This window comes from Schistocerca serialis, chromosome 1 (assembly GCF_023864345.2).
Source record: "Schistocerca serialis cubense isolate TAMUIC-IGC-003099 chromosome 1, iqSchSeri2.2, whole genome shotgun sequence".
Taxonomy (NCBI): Eukaryota; Metazoa; Arthropoda; class Insecta; order Orthoptera; family Acrididae; genus Schistocerca; species Schistocerca serialis.
In genome coordinates, this window is record NC_064638.1 from 690,288,126 (window position 1) to 690,309,581 (window position 21,456).

The window sequence follows — 21,456 nt, forward strand, 5'->3', positions numbered from 1 at the left end:
TGTCTATGTGCCTGTGGTTCTGTCAGTGTGATCATGTGATGTATCTGACCCCAGGAATGTGTCAATAAAGTTTCCCCTTCCTGGGACAATGAATTCACGGTGTTCTTATTTCAATTTCCAGGAGTGTACAATGGTTCTCCAGTCTCAACAGCCTCCCTCCTTGTCAAAAATTTTAATCAGAAGTAGTTTATTAATGTCTTCAAACTTTCTTCCCTAATTCTTATGTCATTCTGAATTATGAGGAACTTATCCCTTTCTTTTACATTTTTTAATATTTGCTTTCAATGTCATTTCCTTTTGTCCTCCTCATCATCATCATCTTCAGACAAAGTAAGTCTGAAAGTTTGAGACTTTTTTCTGGTCTTTGTATCACATCTCACTATTTTACATTTCTGCCCCAGGAATTTTAGATCTTTATTCTTTTTATGATTTTATTTTACCATTACAATGTAATAAAGAGAATAAAATTGTCAGATGCAGAGACTCTTCTGCTAACCACCTACTGAAGAAGAGCCATTATTGTGATCTATAAAAATGGGAGGAACAATGATGGAAGTATAGGTTTTGTTTCACTCATATAAACAGTAAAACTCACTGCAAAGCTTAGTCATCTCACCAAGTTAAGTGGTAGATCTTAATCAAGCAGGTGGAACCAGGCAGTAGAAAGCTTCAAAAGTTCAACAGCAAATTGCCTAAAAAATACAAGCCCAAACCAAAGTAAATTTACACCTGTAATTCAAGCATCACAAATGTTTGATTTCTAAGGTGCCTTGTTGTTGTGGTCTTCAATCCAGAGACTGGTTTGATGCAGCTCTCCATGCTACTCTATCCTGCGCAAGCTTCTTCATTTCCCAGTACCTACTGCAACCTACATCCTTCTGAATCTGTTTAGTGTATTAATCTCTTGGTCTCCCTCTATGATTTTTACACTCCACGCTGCCCTCCAATCCTAAATTGGTGATCCCTTGATGCCTCAGAATATGCCCTACCAACCGATCCCTTCTTCTAGTCAAGTTGTGCCACAAATTTCTCTTCTCTCCAATTCTATTCAATACCTCCTCATTAGTTATATGATCTACCCATCTAATCTTCAGCATTCTTCTGTAGCACCACATTTCGAAAACTTCTATTCTCTTCTTGTCTAAACTATTTATCGTCCATGTTTCACTTCCATACATGGTTACACTCCATACGAATACTTTCAGAAACGACTTCCTGACACTTAAATCAATACTTGATGTTAACAAAATTCTCTTCTTCAGAAACGCTTTCCTTGCCATTGCCAGTCTACATTTTATATCCTCTGTACTTCGACCAACACCAGTTATTTTGCTCCCCAAATAGCAAAACACATTTACTGCTTTAAGTGTCTCATTTCCTAATATAATCCCCACAGCATCACCTGATTTAATTCGACTACATGCAGTAAGTACTGGGAGATGAAGGAGCTTGCACAGGATAGGGTAGCATGGAGAGCTGCATCAAACCAGTCACAGGACTGAAGACCATAACAACAAAAACCATTCCATTATTCTCGTTTTGCTTTTGTTGATGTTCATCTTATATCCTCCTTTCAAGACACTGTTCATTCCGTTCAAGTGCTCTTCCAGGTCCTTTGCTGTCTCCGACAGAATTACAATGTCATCGGCGAACCTCAAAGTTTTTATTTCTTCTCCATGGATTTTAATTGCTACACCAAATTTTTCATTTGTTTCCCTTACTGCTTGCTCAATATACAGATTGAATAACATCGGGGATAGGCTACAACTCTGTCTCACTCCCTTCCCAACCACTGCTTCCCTTTCATGCCCCTCGACTCTCGTAACTGCCATCTGGTTTCTGTACAAATTGTAAATAGCCTTTCACTCCCTGTACTTTACCCCTGCCACCCTCAGAATTTGAAAGCGAGTATTCTAGTTAACATTGTCAAAAGCTTTCTCTAAGTTTACAAATGCTAGAAACGTAGGTTTGCCTTTCCTTAATCTATTTTCTAAGATTAGTCGCAGGGTCAGTATTGCCTCACGCGTTCCAACATTTCTACGGAATCCAAACTGATCTTCGAGGTCAGCTTCTACCAGTTTTTCTGTTCACCTGTAAAGAATTAGTCTTTGTATTTTGCAGCCGGGGCTTATTAAACTGATAGTTCGGTAATTTTCACATCTGTCAATACCTGCTTTCTTTGGGATTGGAATTATTATATTCTTCTTGAAGTTTGAGGGTATTTCGCCTGTCTCATACATCTTGCTCACCAGATGGTAGAGTTTTAACAGGACTGGCTCTCCCAAGGCTGTCAGTAGTTCTAATGGAATGTTGTCTGCTCCCGGGGCCTTGTTTCGACTCAGGTCTTTCAGTGCTCTGTCAAACTCTTCACGCAGTATCATATCTCCCATTTCATCTTCATCTACATTCTCTTCCATTTCTATAATATTGTCCTCAGTATATCGCCCTTGTATAGACCCTCTATATACTCCTTCCACCTTTCTGCTTTCCCTTCTTTGCTTAGAGCTGGGTTTCCATCTGAGCTCTTTATATTCATGCAAGTGGTTCTCTTTTCTCCAAAGGTCTCTTTAATTTTCCTGTAGGCAGTATCTATCTTAACCCTAGTGATATGTGCCTCTAATCCTTACATTTGTCCTCTAGCCATCCCTGATTAGCCATTTTGCACTTCCTGTAGATCTCATTTTTGAGACGTTTGTATTCCTTTTTGCCTGCTTTATTTACTGCATTTTTATATTTTCTCCTTTCATCAATTAAATTCAATATCTCTTCTGTTACCCAAGGATATCTACTAGCCCTCATCTTTTTACCTACTTGATCCTCTGCTGCCTGCACTATTTCATCCCTCAAAGCTACCCATTCTTCTTCTACTGCATTTCTTTTACCCTGTTCCTGTCAATCGTCCCCTAATGCTCTCTCTGAAATACTCAACAACCTCTGGTCCTTCAGTTTATCCAGGTCCCATCTCCTTAAATTCCCACCTTTTTGCAGTTTCTTCAGCTTCAATCTCCAGGTAATAACCAATAGATTGTGGTCAGAGTCCACATCTGCGCCTGGAAATGCCTTACAATTTAAAACCTGGTTCCTAAATCTCTGCCTTAGCATTATATAATCTATCTGAAACCTTCCAGTGTCTCCAGGCCTCTTCCACATACACAACCTTCTTTCATGATTCTTAAACCAAGTGTTAGCTATGATTAAGTTATGCTAGTTTTACTACTGTGGTAGGCATGGGCTTCGTCTCTGTGTTGGCCACAATAATGCTTTCACTATGCTGTTCGTAGTCGCTTACCCGCGCTCCCATTTTTTTTTTATTAATTATTAAACTTACTCCTGCATTACCCCAATTTGATTTTGTATTTATAACCCTGTATTCACCTGACCAGAAGCCTTGTTCCTCCTGCCACCGAACTTCACTAATTCCGACTACATCTAACTTTAACCTATCTATTTCCCTTTTTAAATTTTCTAACCTACCTGCCCGATTAAGGGATTTGACATTCCACGCTCCAACCCGTAGAACGCAAGTTTTCTTTCTCCTGATAACAACGTCGTCCTGAGTAGTCCCCGCCCAGAGATCCAGATGGGGGACTATTTTACTTTCGGAGGAGACCATCATCATTTAACGATACAGTAAAGCTGCATGCCCTCGGGAAAAACTATGGCTCTAGTTTCCCCTTGCTTTCAGCCATTCGCAGTACCAGCACAGCAAGGCATTTCGGTTAGTGTTACAAGGCCAGATCAGTCAATCATCCAGACTGTTGCCCCTGCAACTACTGAAAAGGCTGCTGCCCCTCTTCAGGAACCACACGTTTGACTGGCCTCTCAACAGGGTGCCTTAACATGATGGAAATATGCTTGCCATGACAAAACTAGGGTGGATGCTGTGGAGTAGTCATTGTCTTCAGAAAGAAAGATACAGGAACTGCAATAAATTGGGGGAAAAAACTGATTCAGTATCCAGGCTTCATTCAGTTATTTTATTGATCCTAATAACAGAAGCTATGATATAATGAAAAGGTTAGTTGCTACTCACCATATAGCAGAGATGTTGAGTCACAGATAGGCACAACAAACTGTCAGAAAATGAGCTTTTGGCCAACAAGGCCTTCATTGGAAATAGACCAAAAACACTGGAGACACAATTGGGTGGTAGGGGTAAGGAGGAGGCTGGGGTAGGGAAGGGGAGAGATAGCAGGTTAGGGGTGATTGACGGTGAAGTGCTTCTTGCGGGAGCACGCAGAGACGAGGTGGAGAGATTGTGAGGCAGCTAGGTGCAGTGAGGAGGTTAGACAGTGGGCCTCAACCTTGATAGTCTTAGTCCTTACCCTCTAGCCCCTTTCCTGTTCTCATTCTAGCACTACACAGTCCTCTATTGTACCAATGCACTGCACCCACAGAGTTTTTACCTGCCTCCTTTACTGCTAAGCCCCCACTCCCTCCCACCTCCACCCCCACTCCCCTGTCTAACCTCCCGACTGCACCTAGCTGCCCTACCCTCTCTCCACCTATGTCAACCCTGTATGCTCCCACAAGCAGCACTTTACCATCCTCCACCCATAGCCTGCTATCCTTCCCCCTCCCTCCCCCAGCCACCTCCTTACCCCCACCACCTCGTGGCATCTCTCATCATGTACTGCTGCTCACAGTGTGGCCTCGGCAACCAGAGACTGCAGTCATGCATGTGAGAGTTGCATTTGCTTGTACGTATTTGTGTGTGTAAGTGTGAGAGGGGGGGGGGTGAAGTGCAGAGGGGGGAGAATGCCTATCTGCAACTCGGCACCTCCGCTATATGGTGAGTAGCAACTATCCTTTTCATAATATTGATACATTCCATCCTGGATTTTCCATTGTTGAAGATATAATGTAACATTTATTTCACTTCCCTATCCTGACTTTGCTCTTGCTGTAATAACATTAATTCTTTTTCAGTAAAGGTCACAGATATTCTCTCTTTTGTTATTCTCTGAAGGATGAAGGATAGTTTAATCTTCAGGCTAACATAACAACAGGCTAATGTGAATAGACTGTGAATATACTTCTGCCACGATACACCACCACCACCACCACCACCACCAACAACAACAACAACAACAACCTAGCAGAAATGAGTAACTGGCTTCAACATGGCAGGGATCTTAACTCCATCACTTTTGGTAATAAATGAATCAACCATCTTCAACTAAACTTATCCTGGTAACTGACTAGTTGCAAGTTCTATGCTATGCTGCTATGCTGTCGTGCTACTCTGGTGTTGCTCCTGGAGAACAATCTACTGCACCCATCTGCGCAATGGGCAGGTGAAGGGCCTTGCTAACATCACACCTGCACTGGCTACTTCACCTGTAGTGGCACCTGGAAAACCAACTGGGCCAAAGTCTAGAAGATTCCCCTACATGTTATACAGCCACACTGATGATTCAAAATGTTCCTTTACAACAGTTCACTCCCCAAGCTTTCATGGAAACTTAAAATTATGATGTAAAATAAATACGATAGGCAAATTGCAACTCTAGCTTTATAATATTTGTCTAATTAAAGTGAGTTAAGATAAGAGACAAGCAGTCAGTGATTCACACAATAACTGCTGTCATTTTTATTATTAACTTTTACTAACCTGATCTAGATAATTAATGTACGAAGCTGCACGTCTTTTGAAGGCTGACACGGCAGGATGCATCTTAGCGTGAAGTGAGAAAGCTGATGCAGGAGAGAGTGCCATGCCCTTCCACAGCTCAGTGCGACTGTCAGACAGTACACCTGAAAGCTACTAACACACAACAGGACTGAATACATAAAGGAAACAACATACCAAACAAAAAGTAAAGTAAAAGATATTTTAATATTGCCTATTTTAAGGCTGTGAGGTAGTGATTGTTATATTTGAAAAGTAATAACTGGCAGAATTCAGCTGTTTTTTGACCTACACACAACTCTACAATGTTTCGACAGACAGTGTTCTCATTACGAGTTTCTCAAATTCAGTTCATGAGGTTAAAACATTTAAAAGCCTACCAAAACATTTGCAATGCTCATAAAATAAATAGAATAAAAACATAATGGACTGTGGGATCTTGTCCTACGTTACTTCTGCCCATAGTCATTCCACCTCACACCAGGACATATCCTACACACCTCACTAAGTGTTGACTTAACATTCTTGCAACCCACAGGTGATCACCACCTGGTGTGTGGTACTCTATGAGATTTGACAACTATGGACAGAAGTCAAAGATTTTAAAGTAAACCGAGGATTTGTTGGTAACTTGTTAGTGTTTCAAAGTGAGGAGTGAGTTTGACAGTCTGATGATGAGAGCACTGTCTCTCGAAAAGCACTGTCAAATTGTATGTAGGATATAAAATGGACGACTGCTACCAATTCTTATTTTTAAAAGACATTGTCAAACACTTGTTCTACAAGCAAATTTACTTTAAATTTTTTTGGGAGGTGGGCAGATTTTCTTTATTTAGTGGCAAGTCTTTTTCATACTATGTGGCTGGCACTGTACTTTGTTGCAAAACATATTTATTTTTGTTTTATCAGATCTATCTAAAACTAGCAGTCAGTGTACTATTCCTGAAAGTCAGATAAACTAAGACTTTTCGGGTAGGTTAACTATCACCTCTCCCTGATGGCTTTTCATGTTCCTCCTGACTAACACTGCCAACAAGAAACATTTTTTGTCTACCATTTGTTCTCCATTTCATAAGAAATGACCCTTGGCTTTGAGTTCCTTGAGACACAATCACATATTGAGTATAAACATGGTGCACCTTTCCTGAATCAACTCCTTTTGTCATTTGATATGTAAACATCATATTTTGATTGGAAAGGAAGTGACAACATGTGGAAATATTTGTGCGAAAGTGAACCATATGGACTTTTTTTGGGAACACTACTCAGACCGCATTTTCAAGAACCATCTCCTGCACACAGTTTAAAGATACAACAGTTCTTGATTTACTGCCAGATTTTCATTGCTTTCCATTTACTCATTTTGTTGTAATAATGGAAACTATTCATACGTTTCACTATAAGGGGAATTGCAACAATCTACAAAATGAAAACTGGAAATCCTAGGCCGGTTGTCGCTTTTCACAGTTATGTTTTCATACACATATTGCTACATAATGAAAAAATATCAAGCGTGTGTGTAATGTTTTTGCGTTCTCATGTGTTGCAGCCTTGAGGATGCTAATCTGCCAGGTCTGAGCCGTATTTAGCTTTGAACAGTTGCCTTGCTTATGTCCCCATTTCTTGTAAGATAAGTAACATTTATTGAAGCACATGTTTATTATGAGATTAAAAATGATGATGCCTTAGTGCAGTTCTGTTTCACACTCAGTAAAGAGAGCCACTGATTACCTCAGTACTATCAAAAGTATGGTAATTAGCTGAAAGAGAACACTCAGGAATTTCAAGTTCTGTATCACCAGATGGAGTTCTGGTTGACTACAAAAATCTGCATGGGAATATTTTTCAATATTTTTCACAGGAGTCATAAAGAGGAAGATCCAACCTTACACGTGAAAAAGCAATTTGGAAAATTTGAGGAATGAAGTGTAAGACTTTCATTATTTGAATGGAATAACCCTTTGGCACGTTGTTTAGAAATGGGTCAGAGATACAAAAAGTTCAATAAACAGCTTGTGCTGATGGAAACTACTCTAATAGCAGGAAAAAAATGCATTTTCTTGAGAGAAATTACAGACACTGGTGAAACATTGAATAGACTGTTTACTACACTCATGAGACTTGCTGTGACACAAACCATTCCACAAATTTTGGATAGTAGGAATAAAAAATGACATACACATAAAATAGAACTATTGCAAAGGAAGTTTTCAGGTGTGGAAATATGGAATATAAACATGGCCGGTTCCAGAAATAATTACAACGTGTTACATTGGAAACAAAGGTGGGTTTGTGCAAAATAGTGGCCTGTGTTTTATTGGGAAAATGCAGTAGTGATTACTGTTCTGAGTACAATGCCAGACATGATTAAGGCTGGTTCAGAAGAATTCTCAGAAAGTTATCCAATAGATTTACAACTGTTAGACATCAGGTTCCATGTCACAAATGATAAATTCGTATTGCGAAATCCATCTATGAAATGAAAGGAAGATTTTGTTATTGAATGACTGGAAAATAACAAAACAGATCTTTCATCTCATGTCAAACTGCAGTAGAATTTATGTGACATACACGTATGCACTTCAGTTCACCACAGAATTCCTTTTGGAGAGAGTGTTGTGCCCAATGGACAAACTTCTGTGGTTGCCTGTGGCATACTGCAAACTCAGTGCTGTTGAACTAATTTGGGCCTTTATCAAGAACAAGATAAAACAAGACCATAATTGTCTGGACACAGCAACAGAACCATTGCTGATTCAAGTAGGCATGCAGAGTAGCAGCAAGACCTAAGGATGTAGTGAAAGATATTAAAATTGTGTTTTCCCCCATTAATTCTCTATTCTACCCTGGAAAATCTTTTCCATCTCACTGCAGCACAAGACGGAATTTTCATATACTGTTATAAATGCACAATACATTTCATTTTTGTTTCCTGAGACTGCTTGGTTATCTAGTGTTTATTAGCAAATCCTCATTTTACCACCAGATTCTTGTCATCTACATATGATAGGCACACATTAGCTCCACCAAATCAGGAACTACTACTAAGACATTTCATCTATAACAATATTTGGCACTAAACAAATTTGTCTAATTATGATTTCTACATGTCACAGGTATTCAACTACACAACAAGATTTCCTCGTATGTACTACAGTCCAAAACCAATAAAGCTTCTTCATTGATTAAACTTTTAATTTGCAATTTGTATGCTCTAACCTTTCCACTTGCAGCAACCATAGCTGTCAAGGAAGCAGCAAGGCATTCATCAGTAGTCTTCAACCTATCCGTGATGGAGGGGCATAGTTCTCTTTCCACCTGAGTCTTGCTTGCATAAGCACGCGACAGTTCTGAAACACATTTTCTTGCCATGCTAAATTAAGTATTTTAATATGCAACAATAGACACTACAAAATTTCTAATATCATTTAAAAACACTTTTCCTAAATTTCAGAAATGACAGCTGATAACTCACCTTTAATAGATTCATGAACATTCTTCAGTATTTCTGTAACTTCTAAGAGAAACCTTCTCTGTGATGAGGGAGGATGTTGACAACTTCTCTTATCTGAAAGGTATCGTAAACATATTTGCCAATTTGTCATCTTGTCATTGCACTCAGGTTTTTTTTTTTTTTTTTTTTTATTTTAATTTTTTTATTCACAAGCATAGGTATGAAAGGGGAAACTGAAAATGATGATGGGTCACAGTATAACACACTGTAGCTTTACTGGGAATGATACTGATGGTGGTACCAGTTGACCTTCATTCCTCTATGGTCACTCAATGTATGCCACACATTTCAACAGGAACTGATTGAAATACACAAAAAGTTCTTGGGAAGAAATAGTGACATTAATGACCAGGAAACAATCACCTCCAGATAAATAATAAAGTTACAGAACATTAACATATTTATATCCATACCTGCAAATTAATTCTTTTCTTTTTTCCTCTTATTCCAACATATTATCATGATACACCCATCAAATTCACCTCATTTGCCCAAAAGGTAGAAATCCATGCACTTAAGTGAATGCATTCACTTCTTTTATTTGCCTATTACAATGATGGACCCACAATAGAGTAGTCAAAGGAAATGAAAACATCTGCCATAACACAGAAATTGTATTTGAAATTCAGGATATCACCACTGCTTCCTTTTCAATGAATGTGGTATTACGGGATTTGCCATTGACAAGAACCTTTGAAATTACAATCCATGAAGATCTACAATTCTTGTTTCATGTACATTTAATACACAACACATCAATAAATACCACAATGGTAAAATTACATTCATCGCCTGACAAACAGTGGAGCAAAATGTAATCTCATCATAAACACCCTAATAAAAATTCCATTCCAGTGATTTCTATTCTGGTACTGCATGACAAAATCAAATTGTAGAGCAGACAGTTTCCGCCCCCATAAATTCCAGAATGTAAGTTTTGTGGCTTCATGGACTGATTGTACCTTATCAATTAATTGGAAATTTGTGATGTTAATAGTCAATACTTACTCTATCAATTTACATGTTAATGAAAGCACTTGTATTGGTTTCAGGCTTTTCATTTCCAATCTTGTAACAGCTTTTAATGACTGTCTAAAAACGAAAATCCTGCACTTGGCGGCAAAAAAAGAAAGGCCATGTTTCCTCTATTATAAGACATTTCACCTGATTCCATGTTCCTCAAATAAAAGTGAGACATTCAGGAACCACTTTATTCACCAATAGGTTTCTTCCATGTCAATTTGAAATAATGATGATGTTGACTTCACCGTTTTTGTTCATAATATAGTTTACATAATTTCGAGTATCCACATCAAAGTACCGGTTTTCACCTGTGGGTAGAACTCCAAGTCAGCCACATGAGTACGTCAGTATGCTAGTTGGTTTCTGGGCTTTTCCCGATGAATGCTTTTCTGCTCCTGACCTAGTTCCAGTTCATTAGCTGTCCGCAGTGTGTCCACTAGACTCATGTGAGGCAGCTGTCAGTGTTGCGTAAACCAATCTGACCAAGTTTTTCATTAGTTGCAACTATATTCCTCAGAACTTTATGCATGTTGAACCCATTTCTGAGGAATGAATTGGTAAGAAGCTAAAGTTGTCCCAAATGGCCACACTTATGCTTGAGTGCTTGACTCAGTTTGATTTGGGCCATCTGTCTTCTTCTGGGCATCCACCAAGGCTTTTCTGTTAAAACAGTATTTCGTAAAATGTTATCCCCTAATTAACTCATCTTGATGTGTTTCAATTGATAGTTTAACTTGCCTACATTTATTGACAGCTATCTACTTGCAGGCCATATAATATTGAATAGCTTCAAAATTATGGTTTCTGGTCATGGTTGTTCTAATGAATAATGTATTTGCCTTCCTACTGATATCCGTCAATTTCAAACCTCCCATTTGTCTTTAACTCCGTGAGTATGGTGTAGTTGAATTTGAAGATATTGCCTTAGCAAACATACCTGCTGGACAGCTGTATTATCTTTCTGGTAGTTATCTTCACAATAAGGAATACCTTAGCCACGTAATATGCTTCATAGGATACATGGGTCTAAAATCCAATTTTGCAATAGGCACAATAAAAAGATTCACACAATTATAGCATTCTCAACAATAGACACACACACACACACACACACACACACACACACACACACACACACACGTCTGCAGTCTCAGACAACTGAAACCACACTACGAGCAACAGCACCAATGCATGATGGGAGTGGCAACTGGGTGGGGGTAAGGAGGAGGCTGGGGCAGGGAGGGGTAGGGATAGTATGGTGGGGGTGGCAGACAGTGAAGTGCTGTAGTTTAGAGGGAGGGCAGGAGAGAAGGTGAGGGGGGGGGGGGAGGGGAGGTAGTGGAAAGGAGAGAAATAAATGGACATTAAAAGATTGTGTGTGGCAGTGAAATGACGGCTGTGTAGTGCTACAATGGGAACAGGAAGGGGGCTGGATGGGTGGGGACAGTGACTAACAAAGGCTGAGGTCAGGAGGGTTACGGGAACATAGGATGTATTGTAGGGAAAGTTCCCACCTGCGCACTTCAGAAAAGCTGATGTTGGTGGGAAGGATCCATATGGAACAGGCTGTGAAGCAGTCATTAAAATGAGGGATATCACGTTTGGCAGTGTGTTCAGCAACAGGGTGGTCCACTGGTTTCTTGGCCACAGTTTGTCGGTGGCCATTCATGCACTGGTGCTGCTGCTCGCTGTATGGTTTTAGTTGCCTGAGACTGCAGATATATGTGTGTGTGTGTGTGTGTGTGTGTGTGTGTGTGTGTGTGTGTGTGTGTGTGTGTAATTGACAAAGGACTTAATGGTCGAAAGCTATAATTGTGTGAATCTTTTTGTTGTGCCTATCGTGACTCAGCATCTCCACCATATGGTGAATAGCAACTTTCCTTCTCTAATATTGTTACATTCCATCCTGGATTTTCCATTGTTAGATTAAAATCCAATTTTTTATTATCTTTTCCCCCTGCATCACTGTTAGATCGCTAGCAGTTTTCTATCTACATCTACACCTACATCCATACTCAGCAAGCCACCTGACTGTGTGTGGCGAAGGTTACCCTGAGTACCTCTATCGGTTCTCCCTTCTATTCCAGTCTCGTATTGTTCGTGGAAAGAAGGATTGTCGGTATGCTTCTGTGTGGGCTCTAATCTCTCTGATTATCCTCATGGTCTCTTCGCGAGATATACGTAGGAGGGAGCAATATACTGCTTGACTCTTCGGTGAAGGTATGTTCTCAAAACTTTAACAAAAGCCCGTACAGAGCTACTGAGCGTCTCTCCTGCAGAGTCTTCCACTGGAGTTTATCTATCATCTCCGTAACGCTTTTGCGATTACTAAATGATCCTGTAACGAAGCGCGCTGCTCTCCATTGGATCTTCTCTATCTCTTCTATCAACCCTATCTGGTACGGATCCCACACTGCTGAGCAGTATTCAAGCAGTGGGCGAACAAGCGTACTGTAACCTACTTCCTTTGTTTTCGGATTGCATTTCCTTAGGATTCTTCCAATTAATCTCAGTCTGGCATCTGCTTTACCAACTATCAACTTTATGTGATCATTCCATTTTAAATCACTCCTAATGCGTACTCCCAGATAATTTATGGAATTAACTGCTTCCAGTTGCTGACCTGCTATTTTGTAGCTAAATGATAAGGGATCTTTCTTTCTCTGTATTCGCAGCACATTACACTTGTCTACATTGAGATTGAATTGCCAATCCCTGCACCATGCGTCAATTCACTGCAGATCCTCCTGCATTTCAGTACAATTTTCCATTGTTACAACCTCTCGATACACCACAGCATCACCTGCAAAAAGCCTCAGTGAGCTTCCGATGTCATCCACAAGGTCATTTATGTATATTGTGAATAGCAACGATCCTATGACACTCCCCTGCGGCACACCTGAAATCACTCTTACTTCGGATGACTTCTCTCCATTGAGAACGACATGCTGTGTTCTGTTATCTAGGAACTCTTCAAGCGAATCACACAATTGGTCTGATAGTCCATATGCTCTTACTTTGTTACTATTATGGCAACTTGTACATTGTACATCATGCGCTTCCAGTTCTTCATGGCCATTTTTAATGGACAATTATGTTACAATTTTCAGCAGTTTTCTGCTGTCCTTGCACACATCACACAGACAGTTTCAAGCCGTTTGATGTTTAATATTTTACCCTTTCCCTCATTTACTTTTGTACCTGATGCTATGCTGTTTCCAGTGTGTGTGTCACAAGAACAACAACAACATAGGGGTAAGCTCTTAGAGTGAAGTTTACTTTTGAAATTGTCAGACCTGTTAATTTTTCATTCAGTCTCCTGTGACGCATTTCCAGTGACAGCGCAAAAAGCAACATGTAAAGTAAACTACCTTGTGGTACATCTCTTTGTATATTGATGGCTGTCTTTGCTGCGACTCCTTTTATCATATTCAGGATTACTTGTACAGCCCTTTCTTTGAGACCTACTTCAGTAGTTGTTCTAGAGAGTGGCAATTAAGTCAGTTCAAAGCTTTACAGAAGTCAACAAAGAGCATAGCACATTTTATTTTAGTTACTTGCAGCTACTTACATCATCTCGATAGTCTCTGATTGATGTAATGATAGAGTCTCCAGGACGGTAGGATTGAGGCTGCTTCATCATTTTCACAAGTAGAGGCATCATTCTATTGTTAACTCCTCTGAAAATTTTTCTAAAACCAAAATTTAATAAAGTTGTTGGATGTAAGTTACCTATTTTGTTCTGACCTCCTCCCTTTGACACAAGAACATTTTTTCCTACTTTGAACTCTGTGGTAACAGCCCCCTCTCATTGTTTCAGTTAAAATCTCAGTAAAAGTTGATCCAATGATATTCCAGAATTAGGGATGAAATTTCTTTGGGAGACCATATGGTACGAATGAATTGTTGGATGGCTACTTTGTGCCCAGCTCAAAAACTTCCTCTGCATTAAAAACAGCTAAATGACCACTACTCTCGTCGCTTGTAATCCCCCACTTAAAAGCTTGTGTCATTTCACCTATACTAGCCACATCTGTTTCATCAGAGTCGTGTAATTGTTCCTAATATTGCTCGATTTTTTGGAGATTACTGTTTGGTTTGTGAAAAGCTTCCCACTGACTGTTTCTAAGCTTCCGTTAAATGTGTATGTGTGTTTTTTCTTTTTTATGTACACCCCATATTATCCCATATGCAATCAATAACACGAGAAATCAGAATAGTAATGGTGTTGGTTGCATTGCAATAAGAAAGTTCAATCCTCAGAAATTGGCACGTGAAATGAATGAAACGCGCCGCTATTGCACATCCTGCGGTGCAAGAGTGCCCTGCACGTTGCTCGTAATCGCGACTTAATTGACATATTCGGATGCAACAAACACTGTACTTTTGTATAGCTATATACACTGTTAGCACGCGGCCTGGGAAACATACAGATGTCCACTCAACCAGAATGAAAACAAGGACACGGTTTACTTGTACATGCTTTATTAAACTTTTTGACAGTACTACAATGGACATAATGGTAACGAAATACTGATAACAACCATCAGAGTAAACAAAATTAATGGCTGTCAAAGGGATACATGCTACTTGTATGTAGCTGTACATCAATTACACAATGGTACATGCCATGTACAGAACATGTACTGGACATCTTTAATGACTGTCACACATCTGAGCCATTGCAGATGGTGCAACGCATACATAAACGTACAGTAGTACCTACGAAACAAACCTAGGTCTTCTCTGTAATACACAAAATGTATGCCGGTGTGCAATCGAAAGTAAGAATATGTACGTCAATCACAACATGATTACAAGCAACATGCGGGTCACATTCGTGTTGCGGGAAGTGCAATAGCAGTACATTTTGTTCATTTCATGCATCAACTTCGTGTTCTGGTTTCGCACAATGTAACTGACATATTGCGATGCAAACAACACCATTATTAGTGTGGTTTCTTATGTTGTTATTGCAGATGGAATAGTGTGGGGTGTCATCAATTGGTGGGTTGATTTGGGGGAGGGGACCAAAGTGAGGTCATCGGTCCCATTGGATTAAGAAAGGATGGGGAAGGATGTCGGCTGCGCCCTTTCAAAGGAACCATCCTAGCATTTGCCTGAAGTGATTTAGGAAACCGCAGAGAACCTAAATCAGGGTGGCCAGATGTGAGTTTGAACTTTGTCCTCCCAAATGCGAATCCAATGTGCTAACCACTGAGCCACCTTGCTCAGTTATGGGGTGTCCACTTAAAAGAAAGGATAAGTTTGTGTTGAAACCAATATTTGCACACAGTTTAGAAATTCTCATAGTATTTACTTTTGTGAGCCCCTGCTGTACATTCATAATCATGAAAGCAGTTTGCCAATACCTATTGTGGTTCCAGAGATATTGGTGGTGAAAAGTGTAGGTGGAACACCCTGTATATATCGAAGATTCCCCCCCCCCCCCCCCCCCCCTCTCTCTCTCTCTCTCTCTCTCTCTCTCTCTCTCTCTCTCTAGAACGTGGTGGTGGTGGTGGTGATTTTAGGGTGTTCAATGGCATAATCATCAATGCCCTTGCTAAATATAAATGTAATTATGCTTTTTTATATTTTTGGTCATTTATTCACTATAAATGATGTCTCAGTTAGACGAGTTTATTTTCAGACTAAATTTGTTCAAATTTATTAAAAAAGATATTGTATTGTCTAAGCAAAAGAGTGGTACACTCCAGCAAAAATTAATATTATCTGGGAGCATAGAAGATACGACTTCTGCTTAACACTGTCACAATTTAGTAGTTAACAATAGAAATGAAAAGTGAAATACCAAATCTACAGGAAAATAAGAATTTACAGCCTGTAAGAATGTGAGATAACATGCTGTACATTTCATATCCATCACTAAGCTCTTAGTTTTTCAGATTTACTGCATATGATCCCCGAGAGGCTTTCATCAGTCTCTGGCATACACATCTGTCCAATTTTGAACATCTTTATACATTTACAGAAAGTGCTTTTAATTCTTAGCATTGTAAATGCTCTGCATGTCCCTGCCCTATTATTTTTCACACAGTCTGGCAACTTGCTTAGACTACTTTTACTTCTTGTTAGCAATGTCATTCTCTAAGGACTTGTTTAGTGAATGATTGACTGTTGACGCCTTCATTTGGTCCTTGAATCACCATACAACCACAAAACCAACCAACCCACTATTAGATATAAATGCATATTTCCAGCATTCCTCAAGAATTGAAGCAATTACTGTAATATTTACATTTACTTCTTTTTCTACATTGCTTCCCCAGGCCTCAGGTAGACAGTAGCAGCCTGTCTCTGTCTCCCCCTCTCCCTCAGGGTGCTCAATAGCATGATTATCAGTGTTCTTGCTGAATATAAATATAATTCTACATAATGTAAAATGTAGAAATTTATTCCTCATAACAATCTTACGATGATGTTCCAGGTTTTAGAGAACATCTGGCAGTTCCAGTGCTTAGGAGAACAAGGAAGGCCGCATTCCAGTGCCCGTGTTCTACGTGTTGAAATTATTTCACAGTATTCCATTTCGGATAATATTGAAGAGTAGGTTTATGAATGACAAAAAGCAGTTAAAGTGAACATGGTATTATGAGAAAGGACTTAAAACTGAGTTTGTGAAGGACCAATGTATCTTTATAAAAGAGCAAGTTTACTACTAAAATGGTTAATATCACAACGTGCATATGTGACTAGTTACTCACAAAAGAATATAAATAACATTTGTTAAAAGGCTTGGTGTTACATATGCTTCAATAAATGCTCAATGTAAAATATGGTAAAGCTCACAAGGGATGAAAGATAAAATATCACTGCAGATTAATGTGACTGGCTCATTAGTTGTTGAAAATGGGACGAGCTAATGATTGCTGTACTCTGAAGTTACCCCTCCGCTCCTGTCCCACCCAAACAGATTACAGCAGAGGTCTGATTCACACAACATTTTAAAATTTGTGGAATATTAATGTTGTCAGAAAATTTATGGCAAACTCTCAGAAAATTTGGGGCTGCCCTCTTGCTACCAAACAAAATGCACATGGTTATAATAGGGTTAATAAACCATTACATTTCATGCACTGCTGCAGTCTGGTGGTAACTGTGAATCATGGCATAACAACTTATTCTGCATCTCATGAGCACAACTGCCTGGCTGTGGCTGGGAAGATATGAACTGTAGTCCAAAAGTAGGCTTCAATGGTTGCCATTCATTTGTTACTTGCAAACACCTTTCTTCTCATTAACTCATAGTTATTTACGCAGTGTAAAGATAACATGATGAGTTGCAGCAGGCACCAGATAGCTAAATGTGTAACAGTCTTTTTCTCTGCGCATGTCTGTAAGTCAACTTTCCATCTTTACAGTGAGTAGTAATCTAACCTTTCCATAATTGTTGATATTCCAACCTGGACTTTCTGTTGTTTGAGTCATATTTTTTGTACTCAGCAATGAAGTATCTCATCTGCTATGTCACTGATTCTGATTCTCTCTTACTCTAGCACCCAATAAAGATACTTCTACAGTGTGATACTTTGCCAACATAATAATGTATAAATTCTCACTAGTGCTGTCGGACACTATCATAAAAAAACCACATAAATGTCATTGAGCCATTTGCTCATTATTTTCATTATCTTCGCTAAACTCTCGTTCAGAATATCTTCTATCATACGCAGCCTATTATTTGGTTCTTGTTGGTCATTATCAAAGAAAGCAACAGTGTAAGTAACAAGAAATAGCAGTCTCTTGCCATTGTTTCGCTAATGAGACGATTCCTCTCTCTCTCTCTCTCTCTCTCTCTCTCTCTCTCTCTTTTTAATTGTAAGCGGCAGTAGCATGCACGAAAGCAAGCCATGCTGCGAGTGGCGATAGACCGTAAACACTCACTATCAGAATGCAACAAACAATGCATAAAACAGTACAGTAATGCATTTTCAGCTTAGAGTGACGTAAATACCTATAACAAAGAGAATTGCACTTACCAGATCAAAGAAAAATAGGCAGTCAGTTCAAACCAGACGAAGCACGTAAAAAAGGAAGGGTACCCATATAAATACGGATGGAGCACCTGACGCATAGCAATGGCTACCTGGTAAAGCTTAACTGCTAACCTTACGACTCGAACCAAACTACTGTAGCTGTATCATCTTTCATTCGACCTAAATTGTCTCTCATATTACAATGGACCAACTTTGTTTCGATTTAGAGGTGCGGCCTAAAACTTTTCTCTCCCCTAGAATTTCTAATCTCAAGTTTCAGGTGCAGCTTAGATTCGGGGAAAATTTTTTTCTTTGTTTTCGAGTCTAATTTTTCAGGTGTGGCTTAGATTCGAGTGCGGCTTACATTCGAGTAAATACGGTATACTTGCAAAAGAATAGGCCCACAGGAGAAAGGATGCCTGATAATTTACTATGTTCAATCAACATATACTTACAAAAGAATAGGCCCACAGGAGGAAGGATGTCTGATAATTAACTATAATTAACAACTTAACAAGTTGTTGTTCACATGCCAGTCTACTGTTCAATGCCTTCACTATGGCAATAGCATGTGGTTGTGTTCATTCACTTCACTGTTTGTATTACGTTCTAGATTTTCCAGCAGAGTGTTACATTATTACTTTTAATTTACAAGTCCTTGATTATGCAACAGTACCTTTTGCATTACAAATATTATCATGACTCTGACAAGAAACTACTGTACAAAGAGGCCCTAGTTTAAGCTTTGTTTCAGAACAAGATTACCGAAATACCTGTGACAAAGCATTCGAATTTTAAGTAAATTTTATTTTTCTGTATGCTAAACACAACACATGCTCTTAAGAGTTTGTAGAGTGTCATTATTTTAATAAAAAGTTCAATGCACATGCAAAAATGAACAATGTTCAAAACAACTTCTTATCTATAATACAAGAATACATACAGTAAAATACTTTAGATGAACTAAATGAAATGTTTTCTTAATAACAAAAATGGCTCTGAGCACTATGGGACTTAACTTCTGAGGTCATCAGTCCCCTAGAACTTAGAACTACTTAAACCTAACTAACCTAAGGACACCACACACATCCATGCCCGAGGCAGGATTCGAACCTGCGACCGTAGCAGTCGTGCAATTCCAGACTGTAGCGCCTAGAACTGTAGCGCCTAGAACTGCTTGGCCATTCCGGCCGGCTCTTAATAACAGTTCAAGTTTACTCAAATAAGAAATGTCTGCTCAAAATTTACTTACTCTGGGATGACAGTAGCTGCAGGTATGTGGCCAGCTTAATGAAGTTAATGACGAATGCTGTAGTGTATCGAAACACTTCCCGGCTACAAACCTGGACTGCCTCCGAACAGCTCGGGTTTAAGGTATCCTCTTCCAAGCTGGAAAGTAGTAGTTGTCTATTTTAACATGCATCTTCCCAGGATTACTCTGAAAACAAGCATTTTATACTGATAATTAATGCCTAATTTTTGAACAAAAATTGTGAAAACTTTAAGGAAAGCTTGAATTGCCTTTCACCTTTAGTAAACCTACTCTCCCTCTCCAACTTGTTTTGAATATGTTCTGAATAGCCATTACAGGAACTTGATATCACTTATCAAAAAATTTCAAGTGTAACTTTAGAGGTGTGTCAATGAAATCTGTGACAAAACCTAACATTTTAAATGTAACATTTGTGCTACTTAAACTAAGATTGAATGGTCTCACCTATTTACTGGTGAGTATTCTTGGTTATATGGCTGTGGTCCAGGAAACTTTTCGGTTCCTGAAATTTTGTCCACGGCTTGCCGGACATTTTCACAGGTGCTCCTGGTGACACTGAATATTGCTTGTCTGATGAGTCGGATGTTAGAGAGTAACGTAAATACCGTATAAACTGGATATGGTACAGTTTACACTTAATCACTAGAGATAATTCTTGTCAGAGATAAAACTTAACTACTGATTGTCACGTGTCAATGATAAAAACTTTTCTGTTGATGCTGCAAAGCCACTCTCCATGTATCATCAAGTTTTATGGCTGCTTCTTTTCTGTTAAAATTATCCCCATGCTTATATAGTTTGGTGGCTTCTTTGCATAGCCAACTTTACTTCATGAATTCTAACAATGTATCAAAGGGTGACAACAACAAAACACAGCGATGGAAGAACACAGTTTCTCCCCTCTTTATCAAAAAAAGTAACTGATCAGACCAGAGAGATTTTATATAAACATGATATCAGACTGGTTTTTAGAACAACTATGAAAATACTGGTATGTCAAGCACTCTGATCTGCAAAGAATAAACGCCCTCCTCTGTTGGCAAGTGGGGTACGTAAGATTCCATGTACTTGTGGAAAGATCTAGATTCGAACTACCAAGATAAGTGTGAATACGAGACTGAAAGAAAATAAAAGCTTTTGCCGACTAGGGAAAACAGAAAAAAATCAGCTGTAGCAGAGCATGCTTTACAGTCAGGAAATCATGAAGTGAAGTTTTCTGAAACGAAAATTTTGTCTACAATGATGATCTATTATCCGCAGCTATATAGAGAAAACATTGAAAGCATAGGGTAATTTTAGCAGAAAAAATAAGCCACGAAACTTAGTAATATATGGACAGTGACTCTGTAGAATCGATAGGTAAGTTTTCATCCTTGACAGGTGCAATCTAAAGTTAAGTTTGAGCTTCACTGATCACATGTAAACTTGGCAAGCCCATTTCAGACAGTATTTATGTTGCTCTCTGATGTCCAACTCATCAGTCGGCAAGACACAGCATTGCCAGGAGCACCTCCGAAGTAGTCCACAGCAGTTCTGGACAAAATGTCAGGAGCTGAAAAATTTCCTGGATCACTGTCATACAACCCAGAAAACTAACCATTAACTAAGACATCTGGCCATGAAAGCCTTCATAGTAGGCTCATTTATGTTTTTCTATGTCCTCTTGATCCAATGAAGCCTGCTGATGAAAAAAATACTTGTGCCATAATAATCTCATGCATGTGGAAATGTTTGTGTTAAGAAATTTCTGCAAATATCATAGACACCAACAATCTGAAGACATCAGAGTGTTAGGAGAATGTAGCAAATTCCAGCCAAGATAAATGACCAAAAGATAAAAGAATGTAATATATATTGTGAGTGGCTCAGTCAAAGAAAACAATACACTTTTGATAACATCTCAAGAAAAACTTTACAAGGTGTCCCACGAGGAATGGTCAATATCCAAGGATATGACAGGAATGATCATTCAAAGCAAAAAAGCTCTCATAAACATGGGCTCTAAAATGCATACCTT

The 21,456-nt window shown here is 39.0% G+C and overlaps 1 protein-coding gene across 1 annotated transcript in view; it reads right to left on the reverse strand.

Annotated features, from left to right (window-relative positions):
• The window catches only part of LOC126480650 (protein phosphatase 1 regulatory subunit 21), a 200,122-nt gene that overhangs the window by 34,452 nt on the left and 144,214 nt on the right, over positions 1-21,456 (reverse strand). The window contains exons 8-11 of the mRNA XM_050103882.1: positions 19,419-19,555; positions 9,108-9,200; positions 8,852-8,982; positions 5,615-5,764 (exon numbers count right to left, since the gene is read on the reverse strand). Coding sequence (XP_049959839.1) covers positions 5,615-5,764; positions 8,852-8,982; positions 9,108-9,200; positions 19,419-19,555 — 511 coding nt within the window. The remainder of the gene's footprint in view (positions 1-5,614; positions 5,765-8,851; positions 8,983-9,107; positions 9,201-19,418; positions 19,556-21,456) is intronic.